This window comes from Ips typographus, linkage group LG6 (assembly GCF_016097725.1).
Source record: "Ips typographus isolate SLU linkage group LG6, UJ_Ityp_2.0, whole genome shotgun sequence".
NCBI classification, from domain to species: domain Eukaryota; kingdom Metazoa; phylum Arthropoda; class Insecta; order Coleoptera; family Curculionidae; genus Ips; species Ips typographus.
This window is the reverse complement of record NC_138427.1, coordinates 4,175,808-4,194,685: the sequence shown is the minus strand read 5'-3', so window position 1 is coordinate 4,194,685 and position 18,878 is coordinate 4,175,808. Positions and strand designations below refer to the sequence as shown.

At 33.4% G+C, this 18,878-nt stretch overlaps 2 protein-coding genes across 2 annotated transcripts in view; one reads left to right on the top strand and one right to left on the bottom strand.

Annotated features, from left to right (window-relative positions):
- LOC145731200 (suppressor of lurcher protein 1-like) overlaps window positions 1-18,878 on the top strand; it is a 137,080-nt gene that overhangs the window by 26,824 nt on the left and 91,378 nt on the right. The window contains exon 2 of the mRNA XM_081982866.1: window positions 14,464-14,550. Within this exon, the coding sequence (XP_081838992.1) occupies window positions 14,527-14,550 (24 nt within the window). The 5' untranslated portion in view covers window positions 14,464-14,526. The remainder of the gene's footprint in view (window positions 1-14,463; window positions 14,551-18,878) is intronic.
- On the bottom strand, window positions 15,578-16,311 carry LOC145730596 (uncharacterized). The gene is made up of 2 exons (XM_081981881.1): window positions 16,151-16,311; window positions 15,578-16,092 (listed from the first exon to the last, which is right to left on the bottom strand). The coding sequence occupies exons 1-2, from the start codon at window positions 16,290-16,292 to the stop codon at window positions 15,698-15,700; spliced, it is 537 nt and encodes a 178-aa protein (XP_081838007.1). The 5' UTR covers window positions 16,293-16,311; the 3' UTR covers window positions 15,578-15,697.

The following is an 18,878-nucleotide window of genomic DNA, read 5'->3' as shown; positions in this document are numbered from 1 at the left end:
TATCAACACTTTTGATTATCCTGTTTTTGAGAAAGTGTTTCTAAATATGTAGGTGCAATCGAATCAATCCTCATAGATTGTATTGTTTTATTGTCGTAGAAAAAATAATACATCCCAACTAAGTTTAACAGAAATCAATGTTCTGGAATAAATTTCTCCCCTTTTATAGAAAACTTTATACTTTTATAGTAACAAAATTGAAATCCTACTCTTGTTCTTTCTTCACTTTGTTCGTCGGTAGCTAAAAGAGAACTTTGTAAAAATATTCTTTAATATTTGAACGTTTTCTTTGTGTATTTTGTCCTTTTGGGAAGGATGCTTATTTTAGCATACTTATTGGTTATCCACTAGAGGAAATTTTGCATTTTTGACACCGTAAAAAAACTTTAAACGTTTGTTATTCACCACAAATGAGAGGTTTAACATTCCCTAAATCTAACGTAGCCAGTGTACCTTCAGGCTAACTTCAAGTAGACATAACCGTGCTGGCTACACCCCCAAACTACCCCATAATATTGTAAATGACGCAATTGAATTGCAAAATGTAAAGTAATTACCATTTAACTATAGTTAGCAACTCCCAACTTTGCCATCACATCTAAAATTGCCTCAGGGTGTGTCAAGAACGTCAACCATTGTAGTTTTGGTTTTTTAGCTTTTACCCTGGAAATTCAACAACTTGTCACGGGGTTATTTTTTGGATTTTAGTAATTTTAAACCCCTCAAAACAACCCGTTTGAACCTTCCTTTTACGTGTTTTTTTTAGTTACTAATTTGTAGCTCTGGAAATGGAAACCGGCGGGTGTGTCAAGAATATATACAACGTAGTTTTTGTGAGTAATCTATATACTAGTAGGTAAAGCAAACTGTCAAACTTACATTTCCTGATTTAGATTTTCATTACGAACATTTTTGATTTCATGCAATTTTTTCGTAACTTTTACCGTTTTTGAGATATTTGTCTAAAAACTGACTTGAATTAAATTTGTTTAGTTTTTACCAAAAACACCCTATATCTCAGTAATTTTTTGGAGTTTACAGATTCTAAACCCCTAAAAATAACCCTTGTGAACTCCCCTTTTACCGGGAATGAATTATTAATTTGTAGCCCTGGAAATGAAAACCTCTAAGGTAAACCAACGTAGTTTTGATGAGTACCCTGTAAACTAGCAGCCAAAACAGACTGTCATACTTATTTACCTTTGTTGAGGTTTTATTTGTGAAAACTTTCACCGTTCTCAAGATATTTGCCCAAAAACTCAGTTGGATTTTCTTAAATCTAAAAACTCGAATATTTCGTTTTATTCTCTGGAATATCAACACAATATTTTTGGCCAGTTTAGGCGACTTTAAAAATGAGTTGTTTAGATTGTGTATAAACACAATCACATTATTCAAAGTTTTGATTTTACACCTGCTAATAAACCTCTTAAAGCAAATTTAACATATTTGTTAACATTCACAACATTAGATTTATTAATATGTAATTTTCTGTTACGTTTTATTACGATATAAATAGTCTGAATAATTGATCATAACTTTCAATCATCCAAACACTATAATATTTAGTTTTTCAAGAAACGTAGTGTAATATTTTACACGTAATGACAACCTATTCAAGCAATATAACCGCTTCAAATATGAACGTGGTAAGACGGGTTTAGTTCAAAAGTTAAATCGACAGAATTTATCAAAATTATTTTGAAACGAGAATTTATATTTAAGTGGTCCATTAGTCTTGGCTTTTCAGGGATCTGTTTGTCCATAAATCCTGGATTTCATCTTTTAACTTTTTTACATTTTTGCAGATCCAATACAAACGTAAATTTAGCAATGGGATGTCCCGAAAAAAGCTATTAAGGAATCAAATTTCATCTTCTACAAGACTGTATTAAGGTATTTTTGCATGTAAGAACCTCCTTAACAAGTGACAAGGCAAAAACTGCCAGAGTGCAAACAGGATTTTTTTAAACTTTGACTCCGTTATTGGAGAAGCTACAAAAAATACAAATAATAATATACACAGAAAGAGAGTCCGTGAAAAGTTTTAGCTAAAATTGAAGAGTTATTACAGCACTTTTTCGGTCGGTTTTGATTTTTCGAAAATAACTTAATAACGAAACAACGTTTTAACAATATTGTTGTTCAAAAGGTGTTGGATTTTCTTTATTTTAAAACATTCTCCATTTAACCATTGTAATACGTCGTACAGAAAGCAAAATTACTGTATAGAAAATCAAATCATGGACATACTGTACATAGGAAGAAGTATACAATTTATGGGTTACTAAAAGCATTGTTTCTAGAAACCTTTTACTCATCGATTGAGGAATTTATGGAAAAACTTGTGGATACGTCTCATAATTTCGACCTGTATCAGAAAACCGTTGAAGAAGGTAAAAAATGTGATAACATCGAATACGTATTATACAATTTGTATTGTGAGTGTTGTTTGAACCAAATTGGATAATGTTATCTGTAAAAGAAGGTTTTTGGTAGATTTTAAACTCAACTTTATTGTGTTCTAATCAGAAGTAAGTCTAAGAAAGGAAGACTAGTTGTTTTCTTTTTCAAGTGCAAAGAAAATGCAACGATGTAATGAATTTACATAAGTCTACAGGACACATTATCTTTTTCTATAGTTTTCTACTAAATTTTTATCTTTCATTTTAAATAACGGTACCTACTGCTCTGTGAATTTTCAGGTTTAATAAAACTGAAAACAAAATGAAGAATTATGTTTAAGAGTTTTGTTGAACAAGCAATGTTTAAGAATTGATACAACCAATTTACTCAACACTAGATTTTTAATTCAGTTGCTACTCGTAAATAGCGTTTAGCACCAATAAGTCTAGCCCAAGTAGTAAAAGATGATAATAAATGGAAAGAGTTCTTTTTCTGGATTGCTTATGATCATAAACACTTTGACGACGCTATAATGCGAAACTAAATGGCAAGTTAAGAGTCCTAAATCATACATTTAGATACAACTTCATAGGTCAATAGTGTTCTAAAGTTGATTTTTTTTACATCCTAACGCAAGAAAAATGATTTCTAGCTACCCAACACTTATCACGACTATAACAATCTACAAATTAGAACCCTTCTTAGATTTAAATCTCACTCCAGCATAATTTGTGAGGCAATAATTTTGCATTTGCAATTTTGAGTTAAGTACATGAATGATGAGGAAAATGTCAGTTGTCATTCACAAGAACTACGAGATGGACATAAATGGGAGGGTAGAAAATTAATGCCGCACTAATTGGGATGACTAGAGGCATGAATCAATGATACAACCAAAGTAAATTTAGATCTATTGCCAATTTACGGATGGGTGATTTACAATTTCGTCTTTCTCAACAAAACCCCACAATACACTTTTTACTTCACAAACCTCTAGAAGGTTCTATTGACATGAAGTAAACTAACCCGAGCATGATGAAGACATTAAAAATGAAAAGAAAAAAGAAAAACCCGCTCCAACTTAGTAACGTAGGTTTTTCCATTCATATTTTATGTCGGCGTCCCGCTAACTTTCCCCTCGAAATACCTCGTGGGAAATAATTCTCTTTCGCACATTCCAACATGACAAAGTAAGTGCTTTTGCGAATGTCCCGAACTGATGTCCCCGTTAGGCTTACGTAACGGCGACGTACGCCTCCAGAGGTCGCAGGCGTCGCGTACAGTAATTCGTTTGTTACAGATAAGATTTATATTCGCACACCCGGATAACTGAAAAATTATTAATGGTCTCACGTTTAGGTTTAGGGGAAGAAAGTCTGATCCTATTTGCTTTAATGTTCGTCCCTGTTTCGTTTAGCGGTCTGTAATTTCATTCAGATTTTAATCGTGCTCAATGAACGGTTTTTCCCATTTGGAAGTCAACTGAGATCATTTTAGAATGAAAACCATTCTTCTTGTTAGTCTTTTTGGTTTGCTCGGTTTCGAGCATCGTAAATTAATGTATTGTTTCCTGTGATGGCCATCCATTCCTGTTTATCCTCTGCTATCCTGAATGTTTGAGTGAGGTTTTTGCTGGTTAGACCGGTTATAAGTTCCACGTATCTTGTAGACTACCTTCCTCTTGATATTTTGCCAGGGACTGTCCCCTCCAAAGTGAGTCTTTCAAGACTATATTTCTTCCAACGACATGACCAAAGAATTTAGCTATCTTCTCCGCTTCCACAATTCTCATTCTTTCGTTAATTCTGAGTTGGTCCAGAACGAATTTATTGGTCCAGGACACTCTCAGCATTCTGCGCCAGCAAATCATTTCGAAGGCATATTCCGCTTGCCAGTCATTTTTAAAGTTCAGCGTTCTATCCCATATAGGAAGAGTAAACTCACTTTGGTGTCAAGGGATATGTGATGGCTTATCCAATATTTTCCATACTTTGGTTAGTCTGGTCATGGCCGAAATATCGCAATAGCGAAAGAACTATTGCGCTTCTCCTTTTTATCTCCTTGCTGGATCCGCCCTTGCTCGAGATTCTGGCACCAAGATGTATGTAAGTGTCAACTGGCTCGATGTTGTTTATCTTTTTTACTTTAGGTCTGTTATTATTTTGCAGATCAATTATAGATATTTTGTTCTTTTTTCTTTGACTCTTCAACTCTTCATCGACCGCTTTCCTCATGATCCTATACTCACCATAGATGTTATAGAGCCATATAGCACATGTTAGATCACCATAGATGATGAAGAGTAGCGGACGTACGAGTAATTTGATTGACTTTGTTAAACAGGTTATTTGACTGATTCTTGGGTGCCTACACGCCTTTCTACATAAATTAAAAATTAAATAAAGCAAATTATAACAAAAATACTCAAACAACACTTTTTAACAATAATTATGATCACTAAGACCAAATTTTATTTAATAACCAGCTGTATTAATTTCCCAATAAGACCATAATTAATTCAACCTGGCTCATGACGCAAAATTAATTTGTTTCGGTCGGCTTCCAATCCACTGGTAATTAAAAACAATAAACTAGTTGGGACATTTATAAGGAGCTTGATTGGAGTTTATGTGGTTTCATAAAAGAGCGACTCCGTAATAAACGAGCTTAAATTACGGAGTATCCTTGGTGGTTCGAGTGCAATTTTCTGTTTTATTTCCTAATAATATAACCATTTCGTTCAATTTATATATTTGTTTAGCGCGGTTTATGAGACCACCGAGCTATGGTTATAGGAAGTCGAGAGACGTGTAGGGGTAGGTCGTAAAAGTGACGGTTATGAGAGATTTTCCAGATAGCCTAAGAAGCCATTTTATTTTTACTACAATTAAATAGAAAATTGTTAACTTTTCTACGTTTGTATAAGTTAAAAAGGCAATTTTCTAGCCATCATTATTGATAATAACCTTTACTTCATGGTTGTAAACCACTATTTAATGTGTAACGTGATCTCGTTCCAAAGAAGGTGAATTCTTCGCTTCAAGGCACCATCAAGCAAACACATTGTTTCTTTTCAATGCGGTTCTTACAGTAAACTTCCTGTTTATTGCACAGAAATTCAATGTCAGGAGATTGGCCTGTTACAAATATTGACGAATAGTTGCCCCTAAACATGTTTAACCTTCGTGGTAAAAAAACATAATCGAGTTTTTATTTTACATATACACATGGCATAGTTTAAATAAAAAATGTAACAGAAATGATTTAAAAATATAGACACAAAAAACATTGTGCAGCAGAAAATTAGTAATTACAAAATGAGTTCCGATGAAATTCAGATTCACGAGACGATACTGAAAAGTCTCGTCGAGTATAGTATTATAGTATTTTATTTCCACATATTTTCTATAATATGCAGGAAAGTGCTGACATTACTAGTAGGACAAAACAAGAGACTACAATAAGGCACGTTTTTACCTAGACATGAATTTGTATGAGATAATATGTTCTTGGTTCGTAATTTGTGGTTAAAAACCAAATACTATAATTTTTATGAAGATACTGTATTTTACTCTTCATACAGTCGAAAAATATCTAAAAACTCAAATATCACTTCAGTAATAAATCCAATTACTACTACAAAAAAACCTTTGTAACTGTTCAATTTAGTTTGAAATTTTATATTTACACACTTCCTTGTTGGACGAGAAATTTCCGATTCCAATGCCAATATTAAATCATGGAGATGCAATTAGAAATGATTGATGAAGTTTTATGTTTGTCGATATTTGTACATGTTTAGAGCTGTGAAACAGCGATATCAGAAAATCCTGATTGATTGTTTTTGTCTCAATATTCGTTTTCCGTTATACGTACATGGACAAAGTAGGTTATGAGAGTTTTATGTTTAAACGACGTATTATTAGTACAAAAAAGTGTTAATAATAAAATAGCAGGCTTTACTGACAAAAGTATTTTTATTGTGAGTAATAATACCTAATAATACCTATTGAGTGCTAATAATACCTAATTGATTTTTAGGCACTAGTGTGGTAAAACACCACAAATTTTCAAAACAACAAAATTTCAGTCCTAGTTATCATGACTTTCTGGTTTATGGTAAATTATTAAAAATTAACCACTCTCAAATAAGCAGTGCATTTTCTTCATATCTCTTAGAAATTTCTATTTCTATACACACAATAATTACACAGAGAGGGACCAAAAAAAAGTGCTTCAAGTAGATATAACTCTGTTTTATCCAATAAAACTAAAACATTTTGGCAACAATAACAAATTTTTATCAAATCATATATTCTGAGATTATCAATTGTTGATTGCCGAATTTAATTTTCATTTCAGCTCATTCACGTTTAAAAGCATGACTGTATTCATCACAATCAGAATCTGGGGGATTCTAATTACGATTAATTTATGTCCCTCACAACTCCCGATGTTATCTCATTTCCGTACACCACGTCCTACGCACGTTGGGGCTGCTACGAAATTAGCCCCAGGACTAAGGTTTGTTTGCAGATTAGGGTCCGAAAACCTGTGCAAATTAGCATTGGATTGAAAGTTTACTATTTTGCAGCAAAGGGGCCAGTATGTAACATCACAAAACTGGAAAATGCAATTATTTCACTTGCAACTGGTGCGGTACATCAGTTTATAATGGTAGTCCATCGTCCGGCACAACTACGCTATCTGGGGCAATAAATCGTCAGATGCATTCATTACTTTTGTACGCCGGTTTTCATTGTAAACACAACTTAAACCATTACAGTTTCAAATTCACGTAAAATACTAGCCAAAATTAAATTCTCCACCGCAACAATTTTATAATTTATGCCAGGGCTGTACATCGCGGTTGCGAAGCTAAACGGTAGAAATATTTGGTATAAGGCAAAAGTTTCGAAATTAAACTTTACGTTTAACCAGTTTTTGTTTGTATGTACAGAGTGCTTCAGGTGATTGTCCGAGAAAATTCGTATGAACAACTTTGTAAACAATAATCCATTAAAATTGTCTATATTGAATTTAGGATGATTTCTTTAAGGTCAACAGGACCATTTGGTTGTTGGATGAGAAAAGAAATTCAAGAATTCCTTAATTAAATCAATCTTCTTTACTTTAACTTGAAGTCATACGACTATAGAAGTTTATCACAAAATTTTCATAAAGTACATGAAACATCTAAGTAATACAACCAATCCATGTAAAAGCAGGATAGCCAAACCCATAAATCCGCAAACAACTGGACTTCATCTACCATTGCTATTCATTCGTAATTTAACGAAAATATCACTGAATAAAAGTAAATTAAATGAAAACAAACAAAATGATACGTAGAAAACTGGTTTTGTACGTAACATAATATAGCATTGAAAATATTTTTTTTTAGAATTGTTTTAAAACGACGGTTTTCGTTTACGTTTTAGTTGAATAATTTATTTCGGGAAAATAAAGCAGATATCAAATTAGAGTAAAATAATTTAAAAAGCCGTATTCCAGGCATGCAAAATTCAATTCAAGCCAGAACTCATTACGGATTTGAATTAAAAAGATTATTTCATTTTAACGTTAAATAATAGATAAAAGCTGGAACGGACAATTATTAATGGTGGTGAAAGAAAATGTTTTAAAATTATTATGACAACAGATATTTAATTATAGTTTGTCTGAAAAGTGTCCGGAATTTCGACTTCATTCAACGTTCCTCACTATTTTTTTAGTTCTGTAATCTTCTAGGATACATTGTAATGTATAAGCAAATTGTGTGAATAGTAACCTTTGGTCAAAATTACAACTGTAACTGTCAATTACTGTGTTGATTTGATATTTTTGGAATACTAGTTATTTGATAATAAATAATACAGTGTTTAGGAAATGAAACAAATTAGTTTATAAACTTTTTCAAAAAATTTTAATTAGCTTTTTTTATTTCCAAATAATTCCTTGACAAACTTACTACAAAGATGCACAATACTAAGAGTGTAGAAGAATGATGTCTTTACGCAACAACTATAAGTTTCAATCAGTGTTAACCTGTGCAAAAACTTAGCACTAAACAACATATTTTTGAATTTAAAGCCATTCCTGCATAGGAGAGGTCTTATTTGTGTGTATCACAATTTAAAGAACAACTAACTACTTTCACATGATATTATAAGAATTATTGATTGACACTTTGTAAAAATATCGTAATATAATCGAAATAACGAAAGTAAACCTGCGAAAGTTTTGCCTAATAACTTTCATATTATTGGTCAATGTTCGACAGATGGCAGACGGTTGTTTTTGGTACAAATGAAACCAATAATTGCAGATTACATCGGAGATGAGTCAAAATATTCGAAAGTTACGTAAATTGTATATTTCAGGTTAATAGCTTTACAACGGAGTCAATTACTTGAAGTGTGGTATTAAAAATCTTATAAGGAATATTTATCAGTTATAGTATATTACATACTCAGGTGGAAACTGTTCTGTGGAGAAATTAGGTAGTTGTAACTTTATCTCGAGACAGAAATTAAACTTTTCACAGTAATATGAGAAAAAACATTTTGGGTTTGACTTGAATAATCAATCAGTCACTAAGTTTCTGGGTTCTTCTTTCCATTTTTTAAAAGATTTGTTATGGTGGTTGACCATATAGTTAATTCAGTTTATTAGTTGTCCTTTACAAGTTAATATTATGTTACACTTGAATATAATTTTCTGAGTTTCCCAGTGTAATGCAAGATGACAAAGGACATATTTTAGAAATAACTCGTTTAACAATGCCTCCGTGATATTCATAGTAAATATTGATGATCCGTCTGATTTTCCACTGAAGTGGTGCAGGTTGTCTTTCTTCATTATCACTCAGTCTTCAATATTGCTATAGTACCTCGTTCAAATGTGTTAAAATGTTGATAAACAGTCTTTGAGATTTAGGTAAGGTACTGATTTGAGCTCCAGCTTAGACATCCCGCCAAAAAAGATGCCAAATTGCTCTTCCTTTACTTCAAGTGCCGTGTCTTCTTAGAACATTGGCGATGAGAGTCGCATTATCTTCACTTTGTCCACCGCCGACCTAAAGAGTGTCGCGGTAACTACACTCCATATCATTTGCAAAGATTCCTGAGCCAAGATGTTCTTCGGCAACCAGGACCACGCATTTCCTTTATTTTCCTTCTTCTTCTTACATACCAAAGTACTCTCTTTCTTTAAACATGCAGTGCAGAACCACTTCATTCGTCACATTGTCCATCCATGATATATTTCGAAATCCTCAATCTTCTTGCACATCGTTTCAGTGAGGGTGCACTTCCATCCCATAGAGCAATATGCTAAAACACGTAGCAATGTAATAGGCGTATTCTTAAGGGAATTCTTATAGCTCAGATGGTAAGCACTTATTGAATGTTCTAGTGTTTGTTCTATTCTGCCCTTTTCCCAATTTTCAATCATCCAGCAGTCCAGATATTTGTAATTTGTATTCTCTACAGTATATATGTATTCCATTTATGCTAATATCTGTTAAGTTGTCAGCTATATTTTGATTTATTTGTCAATTATCCTTCGTAGATCGATTTGTTGGCTATGGTCTGTAACCGTTGCTAAGAGTGCCTGTACTTTCTCTTTATCTGTTGCTAGAAAGACGGTTTCGTCCGCGTATCTTAGATTGTTGTTAATTGTTAAACTTTTTGTTCTGTTTTCGACGACTTTTCTGCAAAATTCTTCTGCATCAGAAAAGAAGAGAGCACAGTCTTGTCGGACATCTCTCTTAATAGTAACTTCTTCAGATTTCAGACTTCTTTTTTGTGAATACTCGACTCCTTCAGATGTCTGATCGTTAATTCTTATGTCAGCTGTCTGATTGCAATATACAATCCAATTAGATGGCGATTTTTTTTTATAAGTTAGGTATGTTTTATCAATCTTAAAAGTAAATCAGAGATCGGCGTAAACTCTTAAACTAATATCGACGGCACAGATGCAAACCTGATGGTCTTCCTTCTATTACTCATGTCAGAAACTTGCCAAACGACCTTATAGAAAAGCAAAGTTTTTTTGCAAGATGGAATCCAAAGACGGCGATATATCAAGCACCCAATCCATCAATCCCACATCGAAGCTTAAACTTTTATGCTGTGTTGTGGCCTTATTCAAACACGTTAAGGGCGGTCTAAAATTCCGAATACACCTTTTAAACTGCGGCAGGCTATTTTTAGGGTCAAACATATTTTATCTCGGTTGTTGGATATACAGGGTGTCCCGCGAGGTAAGGGACAAAATTTCACTACGTATTCTTTAGGTAAATTCGAGTCGAAAATGTTCTATGAACATGGGTCCGCAAATGCTTCCTTACCAAGATACGATTTTTTTAAGTTTAATAGTTTTATTGTGTTGAAAAGTACAATAACCTCACAAAAATATTTTTTTACAAAAAAAGTTAATACCTCTTGGAAAATAACTGTTTATAATAATTGTTCAAAGTGTCCATTTTCCCATTGTAAGCATAGTCTAGCCCTTTTAATGATGTGGATGAGAGCCATTGTAGTTTCCGGCACAAAATCACTATTAAATTTAAAAAATCATATCTCGGTAAGGAAGTATTTGCGGACCCATGTTCATAGAACATTTTTGACTCGAATTCACCTAAAGAACACGTAGTGAAGTTTTGTCCCTTACCTCGCGGGACACCCTGTATAAGAAACTTTGTTTGAATCTAATATGATTATAATTAACCACCGTACAAGCAAGCTTTGCTTTTATCCCTTCTTTAAGAAATTCGAGCGGTGATAAACACTCTGTCCGATAGAAACTTTGGCAAAAATTAGCGCAGTTTACTAATCATCCATTTACGTAAAAAATGGCTCCTGTCTGACGACAAAAATGCCACGAGTATCTAAAAGAAAATACTTTTGATAAATCGCGTTTACTCAGAGATTTCCTTCGTCTTGTATGCCTAAAAGCGAAACGCTGCTCTCTCGAGATAATCAAAATTGCTCTCGACGACAACAATGACGTCGCGACGCCTAGCTTCAACGTAAGAAGTTTATTTTGCCACGTCACGACGACAGTCAGTTACCAGATATTTTCGCATTTAGTGTTGTTTTCTTTTCTTTTCTTAATGACCGGCTGCGAAAAACACACCGACTTTCCCATGAAAACGCATTAAAATGTGCGGTTTTACTGCATCGAAATCGATTCCAGTAAATGTAGTTTTGAATGCCCTCAATGAATACTTTAGCAGGAAGAAGAGTGGATTCATGTCAGGTATCGGCTGAATAAATTTTGCTAATGGAAAACAGTTAAAATGCTATTATCGAGAAAAGTTTTCCTGGTGCCTCGAATTTTAATTCTCTAGCAATTTCAAAAGCATAATTTTTCAATTTAGTTACAGACCTTTTTATTTCACTAGGGTTGTAAAAGTTTTCGTTTGGTTGTGTTTTTATTTTCTGGAATAAATAGAGCTCGAGGACGTGTCTCACATAAAACAAGATTCATATTTAATATTAGTTTTTACAACATTCCATTTGCAAAAATATTTTGTCTTTTGTATTACTGGTAATTTTGCCCATAATTAATTTTTTGGAAAATTGATATCCGCAAATAAACTTTATAGTTGTTATACACGTAAATCGTGCATTACAAATAGTATGTAGTAAAACATCTTTATTTTTTTTAATGAAAGGACAACTTACACTGCAAAACAACTTTAACAAATACTGCTAGCACTTGTACATTACGTTATACAACATTTATGCCATTGTTTGATATCTGTACTTACCAAGGAGATACGATTAATGGAAGTTAACTATATTTGCAGTCTTTTCATGAAAATTTGTGTGAACAAATCAAATATGTTCACTGAGCTGGACACATAAATAATGAAATAAGTAGTTGGAGAAATATAAAAATTATCTATTGACCTTTTGTTGAAGCATTGTTGAATGTTATCTGACACAGCACACTTTCTGTCTTTGTTGAGATAAGTTAGAACATTTCTCTGTTCATATTATTAATAAACAATGGATAATATTGAAACTTTCAAACGCATATTTTTTGTTTATTGTAACCATGAATGATAGTTTTTAATAATGGCAGATAATATCGACAAAGGCATAAGAGACACCAACTAGTTTGGTCGCAAAAGGTCCAAAATGTCTTAATAACTCAATTTCACATAAAAATAACAATTTATTTATGCACAAATTTCATATATTTATCCAAGTTTGTCTTTGAGTGAAAGGTCAGCCTAAGTAAGTGATAATGATTTAAGATTCGGCAAGTACACGTAACATTTTTGTTCATGATCAGTTATCGATATATTGACTAGTAAACATTGTAAATTTTCACACAACAAATTTTCATTTACTGGAAGACTAATAGCACCTAATTTTAAATGCAATCGACGTCTTAGCTGATCACCCGGTAATTAGTAATGTTATTGGTGTATGAAATATTTCTAGCAATGCCTGAATTTATTTGGCATTGCCCTTTGCAACTGGCGTTTCAAGAAAATATCCGGCATTGTCAGAAACTATCTGGCATTGCAAAAACTATCTGGCAATGCCCGAAGCTATCTGAAAGTTGGCAAAAACTATCTGGTATAGTTAGAAACTGACTGGTAATGTCATAAACTATCTGACAAATACCAGGAACTAACTGACATTCCAGAAAACTACTTGGCATTACTAAACCAAACATGCCACAATCCATCTGACTATCTGACTGCCCGAATCGTACTACTGCCAGAAACTATCTGGCATTGTTAGAGACTATATGACAATGTCAGAAAATTATCTGGCATCGGTGGAAACTGTCTGGTATTGGTAGAAACTATTTGGCATTTTTAGAACGGTCTGGTATTGCTAAAAACTGTTTGGTAACATTATTAACAACTGACATTGTTAGAAACTATTTGACAATGCTAGATACATTTACATGGCCAATCACAGCCAACGTACATTTTAATTTCATTTAAAAAATCATGTTATTGAAACATATTTGGTAATTAAAAAAGTATCCCAAAAAAGCCCAGTGATATAAACTCCAGGTGGAAAGCGTACTTTCATAAATTGCATACAGGAAACACAATATTTATTTGAGCTTTAAATCCGTTAGGAGTCCCTGACTGGAAACTCGGTGCCCGTATTTTACCCTACTGAATTAAAAAAAACACTTTTAAATGTTTCACTGTAATTCCATTGTCCAGTTCATTCTGCTAAATGAATTATACAATTACGTATTCCGTAAACGAAATGTTATGGGTCCTAAGCAATTGCGTTATAAAGCGCTGTATACGCAGAATGCCAATCCATAAATGTTTGTTTAATTTATGAATTAGTTTTATACGTAAAGCTAAATTTACTGTTAAAATGAATGTGTTGAATTTTTTTTAAATATTTTGATGCAATAAAATGGTACTGAAATAGCTTGCTATTTATTCATCCAGTTACGAAAAGTGAAACCTTTTGTAACTGGTTACACATTCGTTTTTTAACTATATTTAGTTAAAAAAATATAAAAAAACTAGTTAACATTTATATAAATTTTGCATTACAATTTTAAATATTACAGCAAACAGGAAATTGTGTGTTTTACTTTGAAATGTATAACAATCATAAACTCACGGTTAGAAAATTAAGTGAAATTCTTTGCATAACAAACTTTTGTACACGCAGAAAGTTTTCCGCTAACAAACGATCCGTTGTGACAGCTCTATCTAGATACGTTTCGCATTAATCTTCTTGGGGAAAGACGTGGGTAAAACAAGCACTAATATTCCTTTAAGCAACCTGTACAAATTAACACAATATTGCTACGTAAATTGCACAGGATTGTTGTCAAAATTCACCCACTCGTTTCGATTAAAGTCGCTCCACTTTGTCGGGAAAGTAACATGAACGTTTAGATTTTTTGCCCTTAAAGCCACTAACAAAATTAATTTGAAATTCAACAGGGGATCCCAATAAAATCTTTTATTCAACATTATGACCGTATGCCATAAAGTATGGGGGTACTAGCCAAAACCATTTTCACTAACGCGGCCTTTTGTTTCAGCGATGTCGACGCGCCATTTGTCCCCGACATGACCGGACATTTCAGGCATAATGACAGGAAATAATGCGAAGAGATAATGTAATGGAGGTAAGGAAATTGTAAGCCCGGGGCCTTTGTTTTAAAAATCTTGTTATTTCCGGTCGTGGAAGCAGAACAGTTTTAGACCGAATTAAAAGGTAAATCAAGACAATATATTTTAATAAGGTTGGCAGAGAACGTTGGCTCGTTAAGGACAAAGTGGCAGACTCTCAAATTGAAAAACCACCGAAACACCCAAGCGGAACAAAAAAATCTCGACATTCGAAGCAGTCTAGAAATTGCAGTATTATTCTTAAATGAGCTTAATTCTCTCATGCAATTATACGGTATCTTAATACATATACGTACTTGAATATCCGATTTGTCGCGTCAATTTGGAATTATTCAATTCTCAACACTCACTAAATTTGTAAGTTGTACTCGCTTGCTCAAATTCCTAGAATACCTAACCTGCGTAAAGTGTAATATTCGGCGACGTGGAATAAGTTAGTGAAACACGTTGATAGAAAGAAAAACAAGAGGAAGAAGAACGACGACGGCTGAAAAAAGAAGAACAAGAGTGAAGCTACCAACAAGATGATGAGGAATGACGACACAGAAATCAAACTCTGAAAATTATTCGAAACAAGTACCTTGCAACTTGATCATCAAAAAGCAAAGGTGGACCATAAAGTCGAGGAGGTGCAAACTGAATTTGGTAACAAATTTGAACCAGTGGACTAAAAAATTGGAAAGATGTCCAGATCTCAATTCTTCGAAAAAGATTATGAGCCAAAATTTGATGGGGAAACTTCGTGGGAGTTGTATAGAAAACAGTTTTTGGTTGATGGATGGACAACCTCAAAAGGCCACCGAGTTGGTATTGGCATTAAGAGGCAAAACATTAGAAATGCTCCAGAGCATCTCTGATGATACACCAGAAGACAGGACAGGGTAACAAATATCCGGCACAAGTGTACCAGAGCCAACTGAAGAGTAGAACTCAGAAGCAGTCAGAAACACTACGAGAGTTTGGGCTGAAATTGAACATAAGAAGAAAACTGCAAGTGAAATGTAGAAACAAAACAAAACAACATTAAATAGTAACATTTATTTTATTACTACCAATTTTGCTGTTATTTTCGCATAAAACATAAGCATACTCCAACATACCAGGACTATTTGCTACTCTAAACTAGTTTAGGGGTAGTTAGCCTTAATAACTTATATGAACATCACTCCTAGACTGGCTCGAAAAACTAGAAGAGCGAGTTTCATGGTAGTCACCTCCCCGTGATCTGGAGCGGCCGTTGTGGCCTCTGGACTCTCTGGAACGTTCATTGTAGGGATCGCGCTCTCTGGAACGGTCGTCGTTGCGACTGCGCTCTCTGGAGCGGTCGCCGTAGCGACTGCGCTCTCTGAAGCGGTCCTCGTAGCGACGCTCTCTGGAGTAGTCGTTGTAGTCGTAACAACAATAAGAGGGACTAGCAGCTCTAAGTTGTCGTGGTAGTGCTTGTAAAAGTGGCGTTGTTACATTTGCAGGTATTAGAGTTTTCATAAGTTCTGAAGGATTTCCAGGTTTATAATTTTCTAAAGTATCAGCGTCGTGTGCTACAAATAGTTAATATGTTGGGTGAAACAAAAAGTTAATTAAAAATCTAAAACTCACTTGGTTTACACTCTAAATCACTAAGTAAAAGTAAGTGAAATACAAATACTAAATTCATTCTAGTTATTAGTACCATTTTCTCCAAATCTCTAGATAGAACTGGGTTGAACGACGACTGAAAGTAATCTGTGGTAAAGTCCATGAAAAATTGTGTATTATTGATGCAAATTATTAAACGAAACCAAAGACGTCATTAAACGACCACATCGTCAAGCGCTGATAACGTATTAAGTTTTAGGTACCATTTTCTATACAGGTTGTAACATAAGTATTCTATGATAAGAAGAGAGAACTATTGCACATTAAAGTTCTAGACAAAGATGAAGATGAGCTTTGTAAGCGACATATAAAGTGCCAAAACGGCTGTAACGTATTTTGATAGTTGGTCATAAGTTTTTAATCAAACATCCAGTTGAAGTGGTCACGTTACTGTTGAATGACGCTTGATAACATTTTTTGATTAAATTGAAATGACTAATTCCACATTATTTTTAAACACATTTTGAGTCGATTATTTAATCTGATTCAGAAATTCTCTTCATCCTAAAGTAGATTAAAGATGAATAGCAGTTGATTTAGAAGATGAGGAAAGATGCTTTGTAAGGAGAGCAAAAGGTTAACTGGAAATTGTGGGATAGGAAGTGAGTTAAGAGGAGAGTGAAATAATGGGTGATGACACAGTGGCAGAGAGAATGAGAGAACACAGTACAGACTGGTTTAAGTGGATGACAAGTGCGAGTGTGGGCAAAGAATTGAATCGAATGCACATGTTATAGATGGGTATAAGAAGGATGACAGACAGAGTAAGAATGAGGGAATTTATAAATAAATGGTAAAATAGACGGATCTTGAGTTGAGAAGATGAGTGAGAATTGCCAATAAATAGAAGTGAAAAGGAAATAGACATAGTCTTACTCTACTTTGTAAACAAATTAGGTATAAGTATTACGTATAGAATAACCTAAGATAAAATGTTTTAGTTTAAGTATTGTTATATTGTATTATTGTAACTATTAATTTTTCAACCAGATCATATGTGCGTAATATACCATGGGTGGAAAAAAATGACCCTTAACCAAATAAACTCAAACTTGGTGGCGACTATTCTTTTTTTAGCCCTTAATACGTAAACAACTATTGCTACTCTACTATACTACTAACTGATTGTTTGACTAAAAAGCTTGCCTTACTATTAACTATTTTTCTCTATTTGAAATGGGTTACTCTGTATAGCGGCTATATAATCAAATTTAGTTAAATCAAATTTTGATATAGAGGTTATTATTAGATTAATAGTCTTTCGATGCTACGCTAATTAGTCACTTTTGCCATCATATAAAAATTTGCATTATGTACTCAGGTCAGCATCACTATCTAAGATCAATGTGCGTAACGTATGTGTTGTAATTTAAAGTTTAATTCTAAAGTACTATAAAATTCTTTTATAGGCATTATAGACAGCTTAGGAATTTTACTTGGTCTTTGAGAAGGGATAAAAAAGCTTATTTAAATCATAAATTTCAGACTTGTGTTGTGTGAGGTTTTGTTGCAAGTACCATTTTGCAAACTAAATCAAAATCGTTTGGACCATATGGCTTAAAGATCACCTTTACAAACTTCTGTTGTCCCTTCTTAACACACATTGTAAATTATTGTTAAAAGAAAAAAGGCTAAGGCTATTCCTTTGTCAAAGAAAATTAATCCAACAGAAATGAGTGACGTGAGGTCGATATCAATACTACCAGTATTTTCAGTTCAAGTTCTTGAGCTGATATTGTGACAAATTATGGTATAATCTCTTCTAATCAATCTGATTTTCGTAAAGGTTACAGCTGTACTACTGCGTTATCTAACATAGTGGACGACATTACTCAAGATCGGGATACAAATTTAGCTACTGTTCTCATACTGCTTGATTATACTAGGGCATTCGACATGATAGATCACAAAACTATGATTGCAATTTTAAAGCTTATAGGGTTTGAGGAGGGAGCATTATCTCTTCTCGCATCTTTTCTTGCTGATAGACATCAAACAGTTCAAATAGCTGATAAGGCCTCTGAGATTCTTTCAGTTTTGACTGGATTACTACAGAACAGCATTTTGAGACCCCTTTTGTACAGCATTTATACTTTTAATTTTACAAATACCCTTTCTTTCTGTTAATATCATTTGTATGCTAATGATACCCAAATATCTTTTGCCTATGACCAGACTAGGACAGACAGAATCACGATCTTGACGCCTTGTATTAGATAGCTCATAAACACTTGTATAGCACTGTAATAATCAAAATGACGAGTTCTTTCTTTTCCCATAAATATCATATAAACAATAAACATGAACAAACAAAACAAGTTTGCATTATGTTAGGAACACGTTAAGAAGAAGTTAGGTTGAGGAATGACGCAATATACATCAATACAAGTGTTCTTATTCGGTTATCTGAAATCGTCGAATAAAATTATGAGAAGAAATTGATTTGAAATTACACAAGGAGACTAACAACTATTGTTTGTGCCGTCTGTCATAAAAACATTGAACGTTGTTGTTTTTTTAATTGATCTTCCTGTAAATAATTTATGAAACCTAACCTAAATCTTAGGGATTTCATAGTACACACAAATTTGTAAACTACTATTGTATTTGCTGCAAAACTACAAAATTGAAACAATTATAAAAATTTCAGTACAATACCTAACCTATTGTTGGCTCTCACAATGTCCAT

Coding starts and splice junctions, on each gene's coding strand:
- LOC145730596 (XM_081981881.1), bottom strand. CDS start 16,292: ATGGACTTTACCACAGATTACTTTCAGTCGTCGTTCAACCCAGTTCTA. Junction 16,093..16,150: donor TGATTTAGAGTGTAAACCAA/GTGAGTTTTAGA, acceptor AACTATTTGTAG/CACACGACGCTGATACTTTA.